This window comes from Kogia breviceps, chromosome 2 (assembly GCF_026419965.1).
Source record: "Kogia breviceps isolate mKogBre1 chromosome 2, mKogBre1 haplotype 1, whole genome shotgun sequence".
NCBI classification, from domain to species: domain Eukaryota; kingdom Metazoa; phylum Chordata; class Mammalia; order Artiodactyla; family Physeteridae; genus Kogia; species Kogia breviceps.
The window spans coordinates 106284997-106308697 of record NC_081311.1 but is presented as its reverse complement, the minus strand read 5'-3'; the positions used below and the strand labels follow the sequence as shown (position 1 = coordinate 106308697).

Below are 23701 nucleotides of genomic sequence, written 5' to 3'. Positions count from 1 at the left end.
ATATGCTGGCCAAATTAAGAGGGATTCTGATGGAAAGTTTAGGGCTGAATTTTGATGAGGGCAAGAGTTTTTGTTTGTTTTGTTCAGTGATGTATTCCTAGGACCCTGAAAGTAATTAGTAAATATTTACTGTACCTATTAAAATGAAACAAATATAAAAAGTAAATTATTAACTGGGAAAAACAAAAAGATGTATCAGGAAGGCAATTCAGTATCATACCACTTTACTGGAGAGCTAATCAGTATCTTTACAGCTTAAGCACTGACAGTTGATTTAACTCTTAAAAAAAAAAAATCAGGACAATAGGATTCTAGAGGATGGGGAGAGAAGTGTGTGTGGAAGGGGTTCCTGGCCACGGTGGTATGTAGTGTCTGAAAGCTATATTCCCATCTTCCACAACAGAAAACCAGTAGATAACGTTGAAAACTACAAGATAAGGAAGGGCAGCATATATGTGTTAATGAGAAATATGAAGATATATATTGGAAGAAACAACAAAATAGAGGTAAAGGTAGTTACATTTGTCAGGGGGAGGGAAAAATGAATAAATACAGGACAGGCGACTGGTTTTGTAGAAGTCTTGTATTATTTGACTTTTAAAATTAGATGCATGGCCTAATTTGATAAAAATAAAAATTAAACCTAAGAAAAGGCTTACACTTTAGGCCTAGCCATTTGATAGCTAAGAAACTCTCCCAGGAGAATAATCAGATGAGCAAAGATCTATGTTCACTGCAACAATCTTCTTAATAGAAAAAAAAGGAGGGGGGGATCTGTTATTTCTTTCATAATAGAAAATATTAGGGATTTAGTTAATGAAATAAGAATAATGAAATATTATGTTGTTATTTAAATAATCAAGCTTTTGAAGAATAATAAAAACATGATAGAATGCTCTCTTAAAAATCAGGATTTAGAAACTATACAGAGTGCAAGGATAGTTTTCATATGCATAGAAAAAAGGAAAAAGCAAGTATATGTTAACAGCTATGTGCTCCAGATAGTAGGATTACAGGTAGTTTTTCTTTCTTATTTATACTTTTCCATATCTTCTAAATTTCCTACAGTGAATTTCTATCACTTGGTCAAATACTTTTACAGTGTTTTTAATTTATAAAGCAGGAAAAAAAATATAAAAATTGGAAAACAATTTTTGGTATTTCTCTAGAGAAAATGACCTCATTTGAAATACTTAATGGTTAAGAAAAAAATAAAAGGGTAAGCAATGCACAATGGCAAAAAAACAAAAATCAAAACCCACAAAATAAAGTACGTCTGGTGCCTGAAACACAATCACATTGGAATCGCCAAAAAAAGGTCCTATGTCTTCGATTACCTTCCATTGTTGAGCCTTAAACTGGTCTCATCTTTTAAAACACCCTGGATGTGACCTTTTGGCTTGAGGGTCAGTGAAATTCTATTGTCCCAGCTGTGGGCAGCATCTCTGGATGTGAAGTTTAGATCCAAGCCAACCAGGATCTGAGTCCCAGCTCAGGCCTTCACCAATGTGGGCAGATTATACACTCTCTCCTACCCTGCTATTCCCTGTCTATTAAATTGGGGTCATTATTTTGCAGGTTTGCTCTGAGAAAAGAACGAGTAAAGTACTTTAAAATGATTATTTGTGTCTGGGACATAGTAATCCATCAATAAGTGGTGGCTGTTTTTTTTTGTTCTATTTTATAAACACCTCACAAATTAAATCTGTTTAGCCATAGTCACTGATAGAAAGTACATACTCATCCACTAACTGACTCCTTCTCCCAGACTTAACTATGGGCCATGTGTGCTCAATTTGAGAACGGGCAAAGGGACAGACTGATTTCAAAGAGCTACACAAGGGCTTCCCTGGTGGTGCAGTGGTTGAGAATCCACCTGCTAATGCAGGGGACACGGGTTCGTGCCCCGGTCCAGGAGGATCCCGCGAAGCGGCTGGGCCTGTGAGCCATGGCCGCTGAGCCTGCGCCTCCAGAGCCTGTGCTCCGCAACGGGAGAGGCCAAAACAGTGAGAGGCCCACGTACCGCAAAAAAAAAAAAAAAAAAAAAAAATCACCGTGATCAAGGGAACTTGATCAACTTGCAAAGGATTTGTGAGCTCTTTTTACAAATCACAAATAAAGGTTGAAGAGGTACAAGAGATGTGCAGTGTGAATAACAAAAAGCTATACCTTTGGAAATTAAATCAATCACAGCATTATTAGGCTGACCTTTACCAAGGTCAGGGTGTTACATCCACACAAGGCATACCTTGGTGATTAGTTTCATCAGGACTTTAAATATTTTTAATAGTGTTTTCAATGACTCTGCTTGTAGTTTCTATCGCCAAAATACGTAGGGTGTCAAAGTATAAGTATGATGTAGATTTGAAAGATGGGGAAAATTGGCACCATTATCAAGAAACTGTTGAGAAGACCAGAGATGGGCGAACGTTTCCTCCACTCAAATGTGGTAGAGGAATAAGATTATAAAAAGTAAGAATAAGCTTCCTGTTCATTCTTGGCAAAATTCTAGAGAAGATTACTATACAGATGACTTAAGAGTAATTAGCATACCAACTAAACTATCACTATCCACAACTCTCTCCCTCCCCCTTTTTAAAGGGTTACCAGATCAGGAAAGGAGGGAAGGGTGAAATGTCCTCTGACATGACATCTCGACATTAGTCTTTTAATGATAGCCTTGTGAATAAGATTAGAAAGTGACTGGCCAACTAGTTGTATTTGTACCTGGTCCAGCAGTTACACCAGAATGATACTGATCAATGGACCCACGTCAGCCCAGAAGTTGCCTCTAGAGCTATCGCCATGCCTCTGCTCTTCAACTCACTGACTGAAAGCCAAAGTGGAAATACTGATGACCCACCTGGAAGAAAATCTAATAATTCAAAAGACAACAAAAACTTTAAAGAGTCAATAGGAGGGTAAGGTCCCTCTTTTCTTCCAAGCTCCAGACTACTCAGCTACTTTCTGGAGGAATGAACACAGCTCTGGCATCCCACCATAAGTGGAGAGTCTTGGCAAACTGGAACATGCCCAGAGGAGGGCACTGGGGCAGGGGCAAGGGATGGAGACACCACACACCAGGAATGGACTGGTGACAGACCTGAGACGGTGAGGATGTACTGCCTGAAAAGGAATACTCTGCAGACGCATGACACAAGTCTCCAAAGAAATAGGAGTTGTTCTAGAAGGCGAAGCCAAGATCAGCAAGTGAAAATAGCAAACTAGAACTGCCCCAAGCCCAGCTGGTTATCTTCTACAGTGGTTGAGCCCTACCAGGGCCAGAGCTCATGGGGCACAGGTGGTGCACTGCACACCAGGGAGCACCATTCATTTACAGCAATGGGCAGCAAGCTTTTTCTGTAAAGAGCTAGATAGTAAATATTTTCAGCTCTGTGGATCATATGGTCTCCACCACAACTTCTCAATTCTATATTTGTAGCACAAAAGCAGCCCTATATGGAAATAACTGGATTCCAACACTTTATTTAAAAAACATGTGGTTGGCAAGATGTGGCCAATGGACCGTAGTCTGCTAACCCCCTTATATAGACTAAGAGGTCCATTGACATTGTATAAGATCTAGGCTAGAAGATCATCCACCAAGGATTTCAGAAGATTGCAGTCCCTCAATTTGGGGGAAAGGTTAGAACATCCAAGTCTCTTCTACTTCTATACTCCTTCCCCATGGCACACAGTTCCAAGTCTGGCATTCCTCAACTTGTGGCCAGCTTACACTCAAAATTTTCTAAATGCCAGCCAGTCAATCACTAGCCAGTCACGTATTCTCAGAAACCTTCCTGCATTGATGCCCATGTCTTTGCATCCCTGATATCACACAGAGAGAACCCAGTGGCCAGGAGAATTCATGCGATTCTCTCCTTTGGAGACCAAGGACAGAGTAGGCAGAGACCGGATGTCATCTGTAGAAGAGTTTCTTGTGGAGCCTGGGAAGCAGGGCCAGACTTTCACCTCATGACTCTGTGTGTCCAAGATTTCATCTTGAGTCAAGGGGAACAGAGATGATTGAAACAGTGAGAAAATCTGCATCTTGGACCCAGATAAACCCTGATGACTTCTAATCCAAGTACCATCTTTCAGGAAGCATTAAGCTGAAAGCAAGAAACCAATGTAGGTCAAGCCACACAAATACCACATAGGACCAATCATGATTTCACTGTGACCTTCTGAAGACTCGCTGTCACACACCCACATCCCCAAATCTGAAATGGTTTCTGAAAGACAAACACTGCATTCTTCAACAATGGTTTTAAATCTGAAGAGAGATAGGCAAAAACAGACAAGAAGTTGATCTCCACTTCGTGACCAAAAGCCCAACCCTACGCCAAATGTGTGACCCTTCTGCTAAAGACTTTTTATTTAGCCTACTTGGCAAATGAATAGAATTTGCCCTCATTTTGGTGCCTTAAATACAATTTTTAAAAAATTTATTTCATCAAAGTATAGCTGATGTACAACTTGTGTTCATTTCTACTGTACAGCAAAGTGATTCAGTTATACATGTACATACATCCTTTTTCATATTCTTTTCCATTATGGTTTATCAGAGGACATTGAATACAGTTCCCTGTGCTATACAGTAAGACCTTGTTGTTTATACATGCTATAAATAATAGTTTGCATCTGCTAATCCCAAACTCCCAATCCATCCCTCCCCAACCCTTTAATACAATTTTTTTGTGTGTGTGGTACGTGGGCCTCTCACTGCTGTGGCCTCTCCCGTTGGGGAGTACAGGCTCTGGACGCGCAGGCTCTGTGGCCATGGCTCACAGGCCCAGCCGCTCCGCGGCATGTGGGATCTTCCCGGACCGGGGCACGAACCCGTGTTCCCTGCATCGGCAGGCGGACTCTCAACCACTGCGCCACCAGGGAAGCCCTTTAATACAATTTTTGAAGCTTGTTAAATTTGGCTAAAACGTCTATGGAACAAAGTCACCTACCATTTGCCAAAACCACTTTTTGATCGTTACAATAATTGCCAGTATTTTCTGAGCACTTTCTGTTTCCCAGCCCTTTGTACACACTTTCTCACGAGGTCCTCACAATGTCCCCATGAACTAATTTCTGCAGTACAGATGAGGAAACTGAGACTTGATCTCTCTAAATGACTCAGCCAGAGCCACAGGGCTGGTGGAAGTCAGATTCAAAGGCCAGCAGCCTGAGCACGGAGCCTGTACTCTTGGCTGCTATACACACTTAGGATCATCACACACAAAACCATTGCATTAACACAACACCTGGCCATGGTTCCGATACCATCTCTCAAATACCCAGCCTGAGTCTAGCATCAATCACAAGTGATAGAGTTTGCTAGTAAATGTTCTCTTTGGGGGTTTTAATAGACCATCTTCCGCAGTACAAGATTAAAAGGGCACAATAGTGTTTCTTGAATACACCCAGGAGGAATGTGCCAGTGACCCCTGTGTGTGGACCAACCTTCCCCAGGTGGCCTCATGGCTCCCTTCCTCACCCATTTGGGTCTCCATCAATGTCACTTCTTCAGAGAGGTTTTCCCTGCCAACCCACCCAAACCTGAAGCAGTCCCCCCTGCCCTGCTATCTCCTCATTCTGCTTCGCTGTTTCCTATACCATTTATCACCACTGGGCATAGTATATGCTCGGGTATTTGTTGACTATCTGCTTTCACTGCTGGGCTGTAATCTCCATGAAAGAAGACACTTGGTTTTGCTCACCCCTCTATCTCCAGCACCTAGAAAGGACCTGGAGCAGAACACATGCTTACAGTATCTGGTAGGAAAGCAGCAAATCAATCACTCTCTGGGTGATAGAATAACTGCTGCTTTGTATTTTCATCTTTGTGCTTAGCTGTAATTTCTAAATTTTTAGCAGTCAAATTTTATCCTTTTTTTTTGTAATACAGAAGTAAAGTTCTATTTACAAAGCCCTTCCTTTAGAGAATACTACCTATTCTGACATAAACTCAAAAATGGAGATTTTGGCTGCTTTTGGTCGTTGGTAGCCTGGAGGCTTGAAAACCACGCTAAGTGAATCCCCCGGTGCCCTCAGATGACAGGTCAGCATGGCCAGCCATGGGCAGGCACTCATCACAGGCTTTGCTGGCCAACTCGGCTGCTGCTAGTGGCCCTCTGCCTTCAGTGAACAGCGGTCCCCCCCAACTGGCCCAGCCATGTGTGCCAGAGCCTCTGCGTAGTCCTCCCAGCATTCCTGGAAGTGCAGGGAAGGCAGTTAGGCAGTTTCTCCTCGTCACCACGTTACTCCATCTCACGGGGGCCAGCAATGGAAGGAGAGGACGGAGCTCATAACAGTCCCCTGGAGGATACCCATGGGTGGCCCCCGAGCTCAGCTCAGGAGCGCCACTGAAGAGAAACCACTGGAACCGCAGCCAACTGGTCCACTGTATTTCCATCTCAGATACCATCAGATCCAGCTTTTACTCATCTTCTCTTTACCCCAAGTCAACTGCACCTTGAAATGAAGTCTTAAATATTTCCTCTGTCCTTCAGCTCACCTCACTATAATGTGTACTGCTCCTATTAACTTCATACTTAATGGGAGCAATTATTGAGAAAGTTCTATTAGCATAAAGTTTAGACAGGTTAATGACTGCCTTCCCTTGAGAGCTGACCTCTACAGCACAGGAATTCCCTACCCTGCTTTGCAGGGAGATGGTGTAGCGAGGGGTCAGGCACAGCTTCCAGAATGCTCGAGTTTGCTGTCACAAAAGGCCATATGACATCTACCGTGTGACAGTGGACATTCTTTCTGTGCCAAATTCTGTAGGTTATTCCAAACCCTATCCCCAGATGGCTATAGAGTTTGAAGGTCATTTCTCAGGCAAAGCCAACAGGTCCTCCCAGATTACAGTGAAAGAAACTCGAGGTTGAAGGTCAAGGAAGGTACTCTGAGCATCGCTGATCCTTGCTTCCCTCTCCTCCGCTACACAGTGAGCCCTACGTTCCCAGCAGCAGCCCGAGCTTCTGACCTGGCTGCATCCCCACTGCCTGATACAAGGCCTGGCACCATCCAGGAAGCGCTGGGTGTATAAAGGGCACATCAGTGCTTGCTGTATTATCTTCGGGCCCCTCCCTTCTAACAGGGTACTAACCACAAAGGGTGGGGTCTGCAGGTATGTGGCGACAAGATGTGGTCAGGCTCTCAGCACATCTTTATCTCATACATCCTCACCACTCGTGGGGAGAACGTTGGTATCACTATCTCTCTTGCACAACGAAGCTGAGGCTCAGCGATAGTGACAAAACACCAACAACAGGTAAGTAAGGGGTGCTGGGAGTGCTGCTTAAGATTATCTGATACCAATGGTCCAGCCTGTGAGTGCCAAGAGCTTCCAGGAGTCCCTTTCCCCAGGTCCAGTTTCTTCGAGGAAATACAGCATCAGAACTGGGTAGTTTACACACTCACAAGCACTGACCAACTGCTACATGCCTGGCCACAGGTCGAAGCCTGAGCTGCATCCTTAAGACGTGCATGTCTTGGGCTTCCCTGGTGGTGCAGTGGTTGAGAGTCCGCCTGCCGAGGCAGGGGACACAGGTTCATGCCCAGGTCTGGGAAGATCCCACATGCCACAGAGCGGCTGGGCCCGTGAGCCATGGCTGCTGAGCCTGCACGTCCGGAGCTTGTGCTCCACAACGGGAGAGGCCACAACAGTGAGAGGCCTGTGTACCACAAAAAAAAAAAAAAAAAAAGAAGCGCATGTCCCAGTGGCCAAAACTTACTGAGCTCTTATTTTTTGTTTTCCATGTATTAACTCCTCACCATAGCACCACAGCCCAGGTACTTTAATCCCAGTGTACTGATGAAGAAGCTGACTGGCTTTCTCCAAGGACACATAGCTAGAAGGGAGCAGAGCTGCTATTTGAGCCCAGGCAGTCACGGCTCAGAGTCTGAGCCAGAACCTATGGCTGCTGTTAGATCACACCCGCCGGACAGGGCAAGCATTAGCTCAAGCCCTTCACTTGATGTTCACCGTGGTTCTTCCGTTTCAAGAGTCCATCTCCAGCTGCATCCAAGTAGAGAGAAAGTCCCCACTGTAGATGTTGACTTGAAAAGTTCACCAACATGAAACATCAAGACAGCTTAAAAGCAGTTCAAGACTTGTGGTTGTCAAGGGGGAGGAAGGGAGAGGGAGGGAAGGACTGGGAGTCTGGGGTTAGCAGATGCAAACTACTATATAGAGGATGGATAAATAACAGGTCCTACTGTATAGCACAGGGAACTATATTCAATATCCTGTGATAAACCATAATGGAAAAGAATATGAAAAAGAATGTACATATATGTCTAACGGAATCACTTTGCTGTACAGCAGAAATTAACACAACATTGCAAATCAACTATAACGACAATAAAATAAATTAAAAAAAAAAAAAAAAGCAGTTCAGAGCATAGCTGGTCACCTCTGACAAGGCACATCAAAATGCAGTTTAATCCCTCTGTTGACCCCGACGGGAGTCCCGCAGCTGGCCCTGCTGATGCTACAGGCCCTCAGTCTGACATAAATGGACTTGGGGGCTGTGATCATGAACATGAGATGTGCCTGATGTCCAAAAGCAAAGGAGGGACAGAAAAAGGAGACCACGAGGAGATGATGTCTGCAGGCCGAACTGTGGGGCAGCTCAAACTCTCTTCTTCATGTTATCGAATTGGACACCTCTTTCCTTCATTTCTAAACTCATCCAAGAACTTCAGACCACCTTTACCATATATGCTCCATCTCCTCTTTTTCTGAGATCCAGTGAGGATGGGAAAACCAAACTAGCAACTGACTTTCACTGAGGCCGCCTAATTTTAGAAGCTAGGGATATGCAAAGCCAAAAGCGCAGCTTAAAAGAAAATCCCTCAAAACCCCAAAAGCCTCTGAACCTAAGAATCCTTTCCAACAACGTGGAGACACAGACAGTCCCCCGCTTCCATCCAAACAGCTTTCATTCTAAACTATTTTTGAATTTTTTAAATTTCAGGCTCTAGAATGCTTCTGTTGAAATAACGTGTCAATGCAAACAGGTAGAGGATGAAATGGCAAAGACACAGGAATGTCTTCAGGAAAGCATATGCTGAGCTGTCACTGTGGAATTTCTTTTCAATCAATACCATATGTAAGCTGATAGCACAACTGTATACACATACCTCATTAAGCCAAATTAGAGCAAGTGGGATCTGTCACCTTCTGATGAAAACAAACACGTCTAATTTCAGTACGTCCTATCTCCGATCCACAGAAGCACCCCGCGTAGAGGTATTTTCACAAATAACAGTAAAGCCCACACAAGTTCCCAAGGCCAATACCACCACGCACATTCCTAAAGGCTGCTGTTCTTCCTGATGTTTCCCCTTAAACAGCTGGGGAACAACAACATCCCCTAGAGGGATACTCACTTTTACTTTTTCAAATGAAAACAGCCACGTATTCCTTGAAGGATCAGTAATGAGTCCAAAGGCATTGAGATTGGTGGGCCCCTGCCTCTTTTCTGCAAAAACTCTTCATTCAGAGCAATCCCTAATAGATTGCAGCTGGTGAGAATTTTTTTTTTAATCCTACTTACATTTTTATAATTAGCCATGAAGAAATAACAAAGTAAATTATCTTATTATGGAATCATAGTTTTCAGAAAGCATAGGAAAGCAAAAACAAGCATTTCCCTTTTGATCAATGCAGCAGTCAACTTTCTAGGTGCTTTCAGGGAATTCCTAAAATATTTAGGAAACTGCCAAAGCAGGTGAGCAGCAGACACTGCAATTCAGAACGGAGCGTGTGGCTACCACTGTCGTGCTAAAAGCTTCAGGACAGTGGCTGACCTGGTGTGTGGCCAGGAGAGGGAAGCATGCGTTCAGCTGGACAAACACTTACAGAGAACCCGCTGTTTGCCAGGCTCCCGGCTGGGTATTGGGATGAAAAGAAAAATGTAGGGTACTTGGTCCATGCCTTTGAAGAGCTTGGAGCCTGGCTGTGAAAGGTCCAAAGATGCACACAGCAGTCATGGGAACATAAAGCAAGGGCACCAGAAACCTCTGGGGCACGAAGGACATCAAGGAAGTCTTCTTATCGGAGAGAGGGCTTCAGGTGAATCTTGGAACAGATGATAAATAAGGGTAAGCCAGAAAAATGGAGGGCATTCCAGGCTGAGGACAAAAACATGGCAATGTATCAGGGCATACATGAACAGCATGCTGTGGGCTGGGCTAGTTCCTGGCAGGGCTGGGGCACATTCAGCCACAGCAGTATTTAAAATGGGGGTAGAACAGTTAGCGTTCCAGAAGCTTTGCCCTCTGAACTCTCCTGGAAAGAAAAGTTGGAGTCAGGCTTAGGATGACTCTGGAAATCCAAACCATAACATGATGAAGGTCTCTGATCACTTTATCTCTTTTATCTGCTTGCTTGGAATCTCTTTAGGGACCCTCACCCATCATGAAATCTAGGGGTGACCTACGTGATGCAGGCCTAGCCAATCAGGTACACTGGGCCCTGTCACTGGGTTACGGAGAGGCACACACTGCAAGGCAAGGCAAGCCAAGCCAAGCCAAGCCAACAGAACGCTCCCAAAGAGTGTTGCCAGAAACCCAGAGCCTCCTGCGGCCACTTCTGCCACCACCCTGGGAAGATGGCCTAAGAATGAAGCCAAGGCCGATGGCAGTACCGCTGAGGTTCTTGGAGACGGTTCCTGTGTCTGTATCTAGCAATACGAGCTCAGCCTCATCTTCTGAACTTTCCAATTACATGGGCACCAAATTCCATTTCTGTTTGAGTATTTTTGCCTCTTGCAACAAGAGATTACTGACAAATACGTGGAATTCCCGTTAAGCCTCTAAGTATTGATAATAAAGGTCTCCACGTACTGACAAAAAGGTAAATTTGGGAACTTCAAGTTTAAGGCACTCAAAATTAGTAATACACATGTATGAAAATATTTGCTAATCCATAAAGCACTATAGTTTCACCATGGTGATATCAATAACTAGTCAATATTATATTGCATATAAATATTAATAACTAGTAATTAGTCGATCCAATTTTCATTCTTACATCAATATTCTAAATGTGTAGCCTTTAAACTGTAATTAACAGATGCTCATTTAATGCTGACTTTGCACCAGGCACGTTTCTACGTAGCATACTGATCTCCCTTAATCCTCATAAACAACCCCCATGAAATGTGCACTACTATTATATCTCCCCCATTTTACAGAAGAGGCAAAGCAGGCATTGAAAGGTTAAGAAACACATCTGAGGTCACACAGGTATGAAGTGGAGCCAGGATTTGAACCTGGGCAGCGTGGCTCTACAAACAGTGCCTTTCACTGTCCCTCATCTCCTGAGAATCAATGTTCCAACTTCCTTTAAACTGATATTACTAAACAAATGACTTGCGGCAAGGCAATTTACACTCCCTAAATCCACATTAACACATGGCTACTGTCCTCCCCAACTCCTGCCTTTGCTGGCTTGTTTCCTCCATAAATGCACCACCCCAGTCATCCTTCAAGCTCCATCCTTGGGAATCATCAAGGGCTCCTCCCTTGCCCCCTCCCATGGTCCACCAGCATCCCCGTCACGTGAGCTCCACCCACGTACGTCTCAAATCCTCCCCTTCTCCCTGGCCTCACGCACATGTCTTTCAATCCTTCTACACGAGTCAACTAAACTCTCATCTGCCTCAGTATGACCCCCTTCGCAAGCATCCTGCGTCCACACGGCCATTAATTTTTCTCTGAAAATACAGACCTCATCTAATCATCCTCCTGCTTCAAACCCTCTTCAGCTGTCACTGCCTACAGAACAAAACAGAAACTCCTTAGTGTTACATTGAAAACTCTTCACAGATCCCCCAACCCACCTTTCCAGTCTCATCTCCTTTGATGTTGCTCCAGATAAGGTCTGGAGGGTATTTCACGCTGTGAAAGTAGATCTTTGGGGACCTCTCATTTTCCTTAACTTATTTAATTTACTTGCTCACATCTCGATAATTATATACTCTGCTTAAAAATTAATAATATGGAATTTCTTCTAAAACATTCTGGTAATTTAAATCCACTCTCTCCAACTACTTTGCCATCGTTATTCTGAATTAGTGGCTCTTTCATGGAAAGAAATAGTTACCTTCTATATAAGCCAGAGTAAAATGCAGATTGCCAAAATTTTACTGGTTTGTGTCCAGGAAAGAGGTTTCTTAAGGTCAGAACTCCAGAAGAGTGTTCTGGGAGTTTATAAAATCTCTTAAAGCTTTCAAAGACCAGTTGCAAAGCCAGAAGTGGTGAGGATTGGGAGCTTTGCAAACAGCCTTGCTTGGAAAGGGGAAGGAGACTGAAGGTCCCAGCTGGCTGATCAGGAAGCCTCAATGTCTCAAACATCATTCTGCACTGATCATAAGTGAGAGAACCAGTTTCCAACAATACCTTATAGATCAGAGTTTCTGAACCACTGCACAGTTGACATTTGGGGCTAGATAATTCTCTGCTGTGGGGCTGGCCTGTGCACCGCAAGCCATTTAGCGGCATCCCTGGCCTCTATCTAGTAGATGTCACTAGCACCTCCTCAGTTGTAACAACCAAAAAATGTCTCCAGATATTGCCAAGCGTTGCCTGGCTGGCAAAACTGCAGGCAGTTGAGAGTCAATGCTGTAAATACCCAGGCACACAGGTCAGCACCACTCCTCTGAACTGTATTTTCTTCCTCTTCCTCCTTCTTTGTGATAAAAATAGAAGTGCCCTTGACCACACAAAGAGAAAACCACACCAACAACGGCATACATTTTCTGTGAAGATACCAAAGGGACTGTTTCTCACAAGCAGCTAAATACTTATTGCTGCCTTTGCAAAGAACGAAACAGAAAGGGACACACAGATAGAAGGAACTCATTTGTTTCTTGCTCAGATTAATAATAATTTTACAAAGCCCCCTGCAGTCTCACCTCTCTCCTGTCTCTCGGGCAGCATCTGGGGTGCCACTGACAGGTCAATACCTGATTCTGGGAAAGTCACCTGCTAAGCTCCTGCCTGGGTGGGGCTGGAACACTTCAGGTGCTACACCAACACATCTGATAACTTGAGGACACAAGCAAGGAAATAGCACAGGTGCAACTTCATTTCAAGGTCCGTTAGCAGCACCAAAGGGGGGAAATTGCACTTCCAAATACAGGCCCTGGAACTCAGCAGGGACATTTTTCATTATCAATTTTCCAATGCTAAGAATAACAATTATGGTTCTTTTATTGAGAACAACACCCAAGTTCAAATACACTGCACTTCAACCCCAAACACGAGAATATGTTGCATGCTGAAACTGACGTGTGGAAAATGCAGGGCTGCCTAATGTTCAATTTGAACTCAATAACAGAAAGCATCCACTTGGGTTGTGCTTGCATTTTCGATTTTGTGACTGTGTTTCCCAATTCACCTTGCAATTGTAAGCAATCAAAACAGAAGGGGATGCTATCATGATGTTCAGCCTTGTAGTGAACCATTAGTGTTGGCCAGTTATTCAGCTGCTGCTGAATGACAACAACAAGTTCTTGAGAGTATAAATGAATAAATTTGCAAACACACATGTGCCCACGTTCCTCCCTCCCCTCCCCCACACCACAGAGAGCTGCACAATATCGCCATTCCCCCCAAATATTACAATCTAGAGTTGGAACCATCACATTCTAGGAAGGCTCCACAGCACCAAATCATCCACAGGAAGCTCAGTCATGACCGACAAAAACTCGTATTTCTTAGTCAGTGTCTGCTGCTCAAGTCTGAGAAAGGAACACGAACGCCAAGTCCCACTTCCAAGCAAATCCTCATACATATAAATGGAAAAGAGGAGCAACAAGGAGAAACCCTTGCAGAAGTGAAACCAAATGCCACCCACCTCCAGCATAATCCAACCCATGTGGACAGTATTTATTAAACACCTTCAACAGCCATGCTTTGAACAACATACTGTGGACAAAACGAGGATAAAAGCAGACACTGACAGTCCTCAGAAGGCCAGCACTGTCACATCATACACCTGTAGCTTTTTACCTTTCCCCCATGTCAGTACATGGCCAAGAAGTGCAGACACCATCCTACTCACTCCACTTCATAATTTAAGATTCCAACTCTAGAGAAAAGCAGAATCGGCCTTTCAAAAAAATTAAAGTATCATTCCAAAAATAAATAATTTTGACAAAAGTACACTCAAGTCCCTTCAGGGATTAAACCTGGAGAAATCATAATTGGTAGAAAGGTGGTTTTTCTATTTTTCAATCTATTTTTTTCATTTCCTTGATTCACTGTCCTCTTCAGTAAGATAAACAGAGCTCAGAAATGCAGTTCATTGGGTCACAAATCAAGCCTTGGTAAATTTTGAAAAACTGAAATCGTATCAAGTACCTCTTCCGACCACAACACTCTGAGACTAGATATCAATTACAGGAAAAACACTGTAAGAACTGCAAACACATGGAGGCTAAACAATATGTTACTAAATAACCAAGAGATCACTGAAGAAATCAAAGAGGAAATAAGAAAATACCTAGAAACAAATGACAATGAAAACACGACGACCCAAAACCTACGGGATGCAGCAAAAGCAGTTCAAAGAGAGAAGTTTATAGCAATACAATCCTACCTCAAGAAACAAGAAACAACTCAAATAAACAACCTAATCTTAACACTTAAAGCAATTAGAGAAAGAAGAACAAAAAAACCCAAAGTTAGCAGAAGGAAAGAAATCATAAAGCTCAGATCAGAAATAAATGAAAAAGAAATGAAGGAAACAACAGCAAAGGTCAATAAAACTAAAACCTGGTTCTTTGAGAAGATAAACAAAATTGATAAACCATTAGCCAGACTCATCAAGAAAAAAAGGGAGAAGACTCAAATCCACAGAATTAGAAAAGAAAAAGGAGAAGTAACAACTGACACTGCAGAAATACAAAGGATCATGAGAGATTAACGCCAAGCAACTATATGCCAATAAAATGGACAACCTGGAAGAAATAGACAAATTCTTAGAAACGCACAACCTTCTGAGACTGAATCAAGAAGAAACAGATAATAAAAACAGATCAATCACAAGCACTGAAATTGAAACTGTGATTAAAAATCTTCCAACAAACAAAAGCCCAGGACCAGATGGCTTCACAGGCAAATTCTATCAAATATTTAGAGAAGAGCTAAAACCTATCCTTCTCAAACTCTTCCAAATTATAGCAGAGGGAGGAACACTCCCAAACTCATTCTATGAGGCCACCATCACCCTGATACCAAAACCAAAGATGTCACACAAAAAGAAAGCAACAGGCCAATATCACTAATGAACACATATGCAAAAATCCTCAACAAAACACTAGCAAATAGAATCCAACAGCACACTGAAAGGATCATACACCGTGATCAAGTGGGGTTTATTTCAGGAATGCAAGGATTCTTCAATATACACAAATTAATCAATGTGATACACCATATTAACAAACTGAAGGAGAATAACCATGATAATCTCAATAGATGGAAAAAAGCTTTTGACAAAATTCAACACACATTTATTATAAACACTCTCCAGAAAGTAGGCATAGAGGGAACCTACCTCAAGATAATAAAGGCGATATATGACAAACCCACAGCCAACATCGTTATCAATGGTGAAAAACTGAAACCATTTCCTCTAAGATCAAGAACAAAACAACGTTGCCCACTCTCACTGCTATTATTCAACACAGTTTTGGAAGCTGTAGCCATAGCAATCAGAGAAGAAAAGGAAATAAAATGAATCCAAATTGGAAAAGAAGAAGTAAAACTGTCAACTGTTTGCAGATGACATGACAGATACATAGAGAATCCTAAAGATGCTACCAGAAAACTACTAGAGCTCATTAATGAATCTGGTAAAGTAGCAGGATACAAAATTAATGCACAGAAATCTCCTGCATTCTTATACACTAATGATGAAAAATCTGAAAGAGAAATTAAGGAAACACTCCCATTTACCACTGCAACAAAAAGAATAAAATACCTAGGAATAAACCTATCTAAGGAGACAAAAGACCTGTATGCAGAAAACTATAAGACACTGATGAAAGAAATTAAAGATGATACAAACAGATGGAGAGATATACCATGTTCTTGGACTGGAAGAATCAACATTGTGAAAATGACTGTACTACTCAAAGTACTCTACAGATTCAATGCACTCCCTATCAAACTACCAAAGGCATTTTTCACAGAAGTAGAACAAAAAATTTCACAATATGTATGGAAACAAAAATATGCCGAATAGCCAAAGCAATCTTGAGAAATAAAAATGGAGCTGGAGGAATCAGGCTCCCTGACTTCAGACTTTACTACAAAGCTACAGTAATCAAGACAGTATGGTACTGGCACACAAAACAGAAATACAGATCAATGGAAAAGGATAGAAAGCCCAGAGATAAACCCACACACATATGGTCACCTTATCTTTGATAAAGGAGGCAAGAATATACAATGGAGAAAAGACAGCCTCTTCAATAAGTGGTGCTGGTAAAACTGGACAGCTACGTGTAAAAGAATGAAATTAGAACACTTCCTAACACCACCATACACAAAAATAAATTAAAAATGGATTAAAGACCTAAATGTAAGGCCAGACACTATAAAACTCTTAGGGGAAAACATAGAAAGAACACTCTGACATAAATCACAGCAAGATCCTTTTTGATCCACCTCCTAGAGAAATGGAAATAAAAACAAAAATAAACAAATGGGACCTAATGAAATGTAAAAGCTTTTGCACAGCAAAGGAAACCATAAACAAGACAAAAAGACAACCCTCAGAATGGGAGAAAATATCTGCAAATGAAGCAAGTGACAAAAGATTAATCTCCAAAATATACAAGCTGCTCATGCAGCTCAATATCAAAAAAACAAACAACCCAATCCAAAAATGGGCTGAAGACCTAAATAGACATTTCTCCAAATAAGATATACAGATTGCCAACAAACAAATGAAAGGATGCTCAACATCACTAATCATTAGAGAAATGCAAATCAAAACTACAATGAGGTATCACCTCACACCAATCAGAATGGCCATCATCAAAAAATCTACAAACAATAAATGCTGGAGAGGGTGTGGAGAAAAGGGAACCCTCTTGCGCTGTTGGTGGGAATGTAAATTAATACAGCCACATGGAGGTTCCTTAAGAAACTAAAAATAGAACTACTATATGACCCAGCAATCCCAATACTGGGCATATACCCTCAGAAAACCATAATTCAAAAAAAGACATGTACCACAATGTCCATTGCAGCACTATTTACAATAGCCAGGATATGGAAGCAACCTAAGTGTCCATCAACAGATGACGGATAAAGAAGATGTGGCACATATATACAACGGAATATTACTCAGCCAAAAAAAGAAACGAAAATTGAGTTATTTGTAGTGAGGTGGATGGACCTAGAGTCTGTCATACAGAGTGAAGTAAGTCAGAAAGAGAAAAACAAATACCGTATGCTAACATATATATAGAAAATCTAATAAATAAATAAATAAGTAAATGGTTCTGAAAAACTTAGGGGCAGGACAGGAATAAAGATGCAGATGTAGAGAATGGACCTGAGGACACGGGGAGGTGGAAGTGTAAGCTGGGACGAAGTGAGAGAGTGGCATGGACATATATACACTACCAAATGTAAAATAGATAGCTAGTGGGAAGCAGCTGCATAGCACAGGGAGATCAGTTGGTGTTTGTGACCACATAGAGGGGTGGGATAGGGACGGTGGGAGGGAGTCGCAAGAGGGAGGGGATATGGGGATGTATGTATACATATAGCTGATTCACTTTGTTATACAGCAGAAACTATCATAACGTTGTAAAGCAATTATACTCCAAGAAAGATGTTTAAAAAAAACCATGCAGTTCAATCTGATTCTTGATTTTCATGAAATTCATTTCCCCCTAAATTTATCTGGGGGAACATTCATTTTCACATAATAAAAAAGCCCAAGAGTAATAATAAATTTGGTAAGACAAGCCATTTTGAATAAAAGCCACACAGAACACAGCTAAAGAGAGAAAGAAAAAGGGGACACACACACACACACACATCCCTTAAAAGAAAATAAATTTAAAGAATTCTTCTTCAACTGCTATGGTACCCAATTTAGATGCAGTTTACAGCCAACCAGAAGATCTATCAGTGAGCAATAAGACACAACAGTAAGCAATCAGAAACATCAGTTAGCAATAAGACACCAGAGTAAGCAGTAAAGTCACACCAGGGAGAACATTTCTGAGCAATTACCACATGTCTGAATGCAGAAAGGAAGAAGGAAAACTTCACTCAACTAGGATTGGAACCCTATAAAAACAATCTCTCTCACAGCTCAAGAGCCACTCCTGCTATGACAGGAGGGGTGTGAGGACTGCCAGCACAGCCATGGATCAGGAAAAGGACAAAAAAAGCCATGAGGGGTTGACCATGAGCTAGGACTAGGAACTTAAGTGCTTGTCCTTCTTTTTGGCACCCTAATCTATAGACCTGGCAAATAAAAATAAATATATGGGTTATTTGACAAGATAAAAAGGACCCTCCAACCTCTGGAGGAAATAAAGGAGGATGCCCGCATTCTTCATTCCACATCTATAGCCACTGTGGCTAACACAGTGTCTGGGCAGGGAATGCATATGCACCCACACACACAGAGGGACCAGTTTTTTTTTGTTTTCTAACACACAGGTCAGCCAAAGAAACAGACCCTCAGTCATAAAGAACTTCCTTATTAGACAGGATATTAAATAGTCCAGGAAACTGTCAGCTCTTTAGGAACATGTAAGAAAATGGTTGCACATTTTTTCTAGGCTCACCCATTTGGGATGATTTATAAGTGGAAGCAAGAAAGAAGGAGCAAACACAATGTCTTCTCTACTTAGCACGAGGAGGTCTTCAGCTGAGCTCAGCAACAAAGCCTCACCCTATCCCAAATGCTTAAAGTCACAAAACCTGCGTGAAACAACTTCTCTGAGATGCTGAGAAGAGTAAATAAAATCACGTGCCTCCAAGGCTCAGGAACTGTACTGGTATTTACTGAATGGTTGCTAGTTGGAAGGAAGGAGAGGAAACTAATAACTTTTTATCTGTGTCACAATCCATTTCTAGTCTGTTGTCTCTTTCTCAATCACCTCAATCCTACCCACCTTCAGAGTTTACCTCTGAGTATGTCAGAAGCCTTTCACAGTCACCCTGGCTTAGAGTGACAATAATTTGTGTTATTCTAAGCATGTGTATTGTTTTACTAATTGGCCAAGTAAACATCTAGAAGGTATGGAGTATGTCACATACAAGAGATGCAAACGAGTAAGAATGAGGTTAATTATCAAAGGCATAACTTTAAATTTGCTCCCTTTTCCAAAAAGGAAACAAAATACTCTGGTTCTATAAATATCAGTAAAAACACAGTACCAGTGGCACCTCTAAAGGAGCCCTAGTCAGAGCCAATGACTTACAGAATGTGCTCAGAGATATGTGTTAGCCAAGTAAACTAGCTCCACACACAGGGCTGGGATCCCACTTGAAATAAGTAGCCACCACCTGCCTTCCATTTCATTCCACAATTTTGTACCCTGAGACTTGGAGCTCAGGCACCAAGTCTCCCTGTGAGACCGGCACACAAACCGGACAGTCAGAGGCAGCGAGATCCCTTATCGGGAAGAGAACGACAGCAGACATGTCGACACAGGCCCTACAGGACAGAGGCAGTGGGAGGCAGCAGTGTTAGAGGCAGAGCAATCTTCACCAACCCCCCGATAAAGGGTCCTGCGGAGCTGCCATGAAATCAGACAGGACCTTCTGAACAGCATCTCCGACTGGGAACAGGGGTGTAGGAGTGGAGGCTGGAGAAGCATGGGTTCCATTTATTAATCAGTAGCTCAACACAGTGGGAGGTTTTCTTGTCTAATTACAGAAGCTGCTGGAAACTGCAAGTGAAGACAGGTTTTATGGCCTAGATGACACTGCCTCTGCGTTGTAATTAAAAGTTATTTTTAATAAGTTTGGTGGGATACTTTGGATTATTAAAAATATATTTCGCAATTTAAAACTTGCTAAACAGCAAAGAACACAGCAGAAAATACAACAAGCTTGCCTAATGTGAAACAATTAAATGTTTTGACACTGGGAGGTAGGAAAAAAATCTCTCTCCTACTTAAGGCTGTGAATTTCCTATAAGAAAGAGGGAAAGAAAAGCCAAAAAGGGTACTCAAGTCGGTTTTTAAAATTTCAAAAGTAACCCAGCTACTTATTTTATCCATTAACTAGAGTTTGCATACCACCCACCAGGAGTATAGACAACTCATTCACAGCCATTCACCCAAAGCACTTAATCTTTATCCTTGAGCTCTTGCTTTGTCCTGGGTCCCTAGGAAACGACAGTGGTCACCCTAACAAGGTCAAGGCCTGGCTCAACCACAAAGGCCCAGAGGCCGGTGCCAGGGCAGTGTGATGGGAGGTCCAATGTGAGCTGTGGACAATATGTGCTGTGTATGATTTGGGGTTTGCTTTAAATCCATTTCTCTTCTTTCATCCAAGGGTCCAGTTTCAAGAAGGGGACAGGCAAATTGCATCCCGATGTCCACAAGTGGCTACAGAATCAGGCCAAGATCAGGCACGGACCATTTATTCCCCAAGGGTCATTTCTAGAATTTCTATTTCCTCAGATACACAAAGGAGGCACTTTCTGCCATGTTGGCTCTTCTTTAACAGCAGGGAGGAGAGAAACTATTATGTGAAATAGACTTTTGAAACTGTCTGATAAATATGGGGAGGGGAAGGAACCCTCACTGGCATGAGTTTCCCAGCTCACCTCTGTATTTCATTTATCCCTGCTGTGAATATTCTCATTAAAAGTAATTCCAGGGCTTCCCTGGTGGTGCAGTGGTTGAGAATCCGCCTGCCGATGCAGGAGACATGGGTTCGTGCCCTGGTCCGGGAAGATCCCACATGCCGCGGAGCAACTAAGCCCGTGAGCCATGGCCGCTGAGCCTGTGCGTCCGGAGCCTGTGCTCCGCAACGGGAGAGGCCACAACAGTGAGAGGCCCGCATACCGCAAAAAAAAAAAAAAAAAAAAAAGTAATTCCAGGAGCTCATTATGGAAAATATGCCATGGAGACCACCAGATATTACACATCATGAAGAGACTATAAAAGCATTTGAACGTGTTATTCAAAAATAAATTTAAAATTAGCTTTACAGGGGCCATACCAAGTTTATGGGATTTATCTTATGCCAATAAGAACACTGTGCTCCTGTATTCTCTTCCCAGTTCGAAGCAGGCTTTGACTTCATGTCAGGGCATAGGGTTGCGGTCCTTACCTGCCACATTAATTTTCTCAAGTGCTACCAAGCTGGGAACAGCTGTGGTGGAGTTGGTCAAGTTTGTCCCTGTGCCATTGATTACGAGGTTGTCCACCTTTGACTCCAACTTGCCAATGCGCTGCAAAATGTTATCCAACAACACAGCAAGAGTCTTCTTCAAATCTGTAAAAGAAAACGTACGTAGTTTAAAAATCCTTTGGTCCCCGCACATTTGCCTGGCACGCACACACTCCCCCTGCCTTTGTTTCTCTCTCTGACATGAAGAACAAAAGGTGGCAAATCAAAAAGTACCACTTGAGGACCTGTCCTAACAAACCACCTCTTAGGGATGACAGAGGCCACACTCACATGGCCCAAAGAGTACAAAACAAATCAGTTCGCTCTGTAAGACAACTTTCGCGGTAAGTAACATTAAAATTATTCCTGGCTACTAGGCTGAGAGAGAAAACTCCCTGTTACTCAGCATCCTACCAAAACACTGTTAAATTCTTCCTCGTTCTAGCATGGTGGTTACTGACACATAGAATGACAAGCCCAAAGTGTAGCAAGGCCCTGAAGTAACTTCCGGATCAAGTTCATTGTTAGCTTTTTTTAGTGCTGTAGACTCTCGCATGTCCAAATTTTTTGCGAAGTCTTTACTGCTGTTGGTTACATATGGTAATACTTAATAAAAGCTACAGTTCCAGATTCCAGACGTGCTGGATAACCCAGAGTTAGCTGTAATGCAATTTAGGAAGACACTTAAAAATAAAGACCAGATTCATTCATTCATTTAAGACATATTTATTAAACAACTACTATGTGCCAGGCATTGTTCTAGACGCTGGGACTATTCTTTTCTGGTGCTTACATTTAAGAGTTGATTCTCTTTCTTATGTATCTGGCTGTGGGTTATAGACAAGTGTTCTCCTCTCTGGACAAATTACAGACACATTATCTTCATGCCTACATAAGTATTTACTAAGTTTGTATACAAGGTATTCTACACACACAGAGAGAAAGTAAGTTAGCCGCCCCCTCCTCTGGAAACTCATAATCAAAGAAAGATAGCCTGACTTGTACATGTGAGAAAAGCAGGAGGACCACAGGATGGCCATCTATGCGAACAGAATTCAGACTCACTTATGAATTGGGAGTGGGCCAGGGGAGTAGGACATAAGTGTAGGGAGCAGGATGCAGAAAAGTCCTGAACTGAGACAAATGGGAAGTTGTCACCTTCCATTCTGCTGGGAACAGAGCACACTCGCGCCGAACAGGTGCTCTGATCCGGCCAGGAAAGAAACACACACTGGATCAATCCACCCACCCCAGAGCACAGGCCATGACCCTCCACCAACAGACATGCAGGCCTCCTATTTTGCCAGGTCAAGAGAGACACTCATCTGAAGAGAAACAAAGCTGTGTGTGTAACTGACATGGAATTTTGCATTCTTGGTGGTTTACAGACAACTTCACTGAAGCTGACTAAAAACTACGAACAGGGCTTCCCTGGCGGCGCAGTGGTTGAGAGTCCGCCTGCCGATGCAGGGGACACCGGTTCGTGCCCCGGTCCGGGAAGATCCCACATGCCGTGGAGCGGCTGGGCCCGTGAGCCATGGCCGCTGAGCCTGTGCGTCCGGAGCCTGTGCTCCGCAACGGGAGAGGCCACAACAGTGAGAGGACCGCACACCGCAAAAAAAAATAATAATAATAATAAAAGTTTTTTAATAAATAAATAAAAACTACAAACACAAATAGAACCCACATCTTCATCCTGAAAGTCTGGTTCTATGTGCTCATTAGCATAATCTCAATCGCTCCACCACACCCAACACCAAACATCAGACTTCTTCACCACATTAAGATCCGTAGCAGATTGTTCATTCACTCACTCTAACAAACATCCGACCAGGTCTATTTTTTGCTCTTCAGTGTGTACCTTACCCACAGGTAGTTAAGACGAGCTGGCCATGACAATAGAGCAATTGGCTAAAAATATGATTATAACAAAGAAGGTTAGAAGGGAACTAAGAGTTCCTGAATGCCTATCACGTGCCATGCACATTTATAAGGAATTCCATGTATTTTCACATTCCCCATGAAGCAGGTATGACTTCATTTTACAGAAGAGAAAACTGAGGTTCACAGACAGAAAGTAATACGCTCATGGTTAAAGAGATACAAAATCGCAATGCAGACTCGACTCAGGTCTGCCTAACTCCCTGACATCTCAGTGTGACCAGCCAGAAGTCAAGAGCTGGGCTGAAAAAAGAAACCAAGCATGAAATTCAGTGACTTTCATCCATAGCATAACGATTAAGGGCTTATTAGACTCTTAATCACTTTCTAGGTTTGAGTCCTCACCATTTTTGCATCCTTATTT

General features: G+C 42.5%; 1 protein-coding gene across 3 annotated transcripts in view; it reads right to left on the bottom strand.

The window, feature by feature from the left end:
* MGAT5 (alpha-1,6-mannosylglycoprotein 6-beta-N-acetylglucosaminyltransferase) overlaps positions 1–23701 on the bottom strand; it is a 389028-nt gene that overhangs the window by 201770 nt on the left and 163557 nt on the right. For all 3 annotated transcript variants that reach the window (XM_067025906.1, XM_067025907.1, XM_067025908.1), the window contains one exon: positions 21337–21501. In XM_067025906.1, the coding sequence (XP_066882007.1) occupies positions 21337–21501 (165 nt within the window). The remainder of the gene's footprint in view (positions 1–21336; positions 21502–23701) is intronic.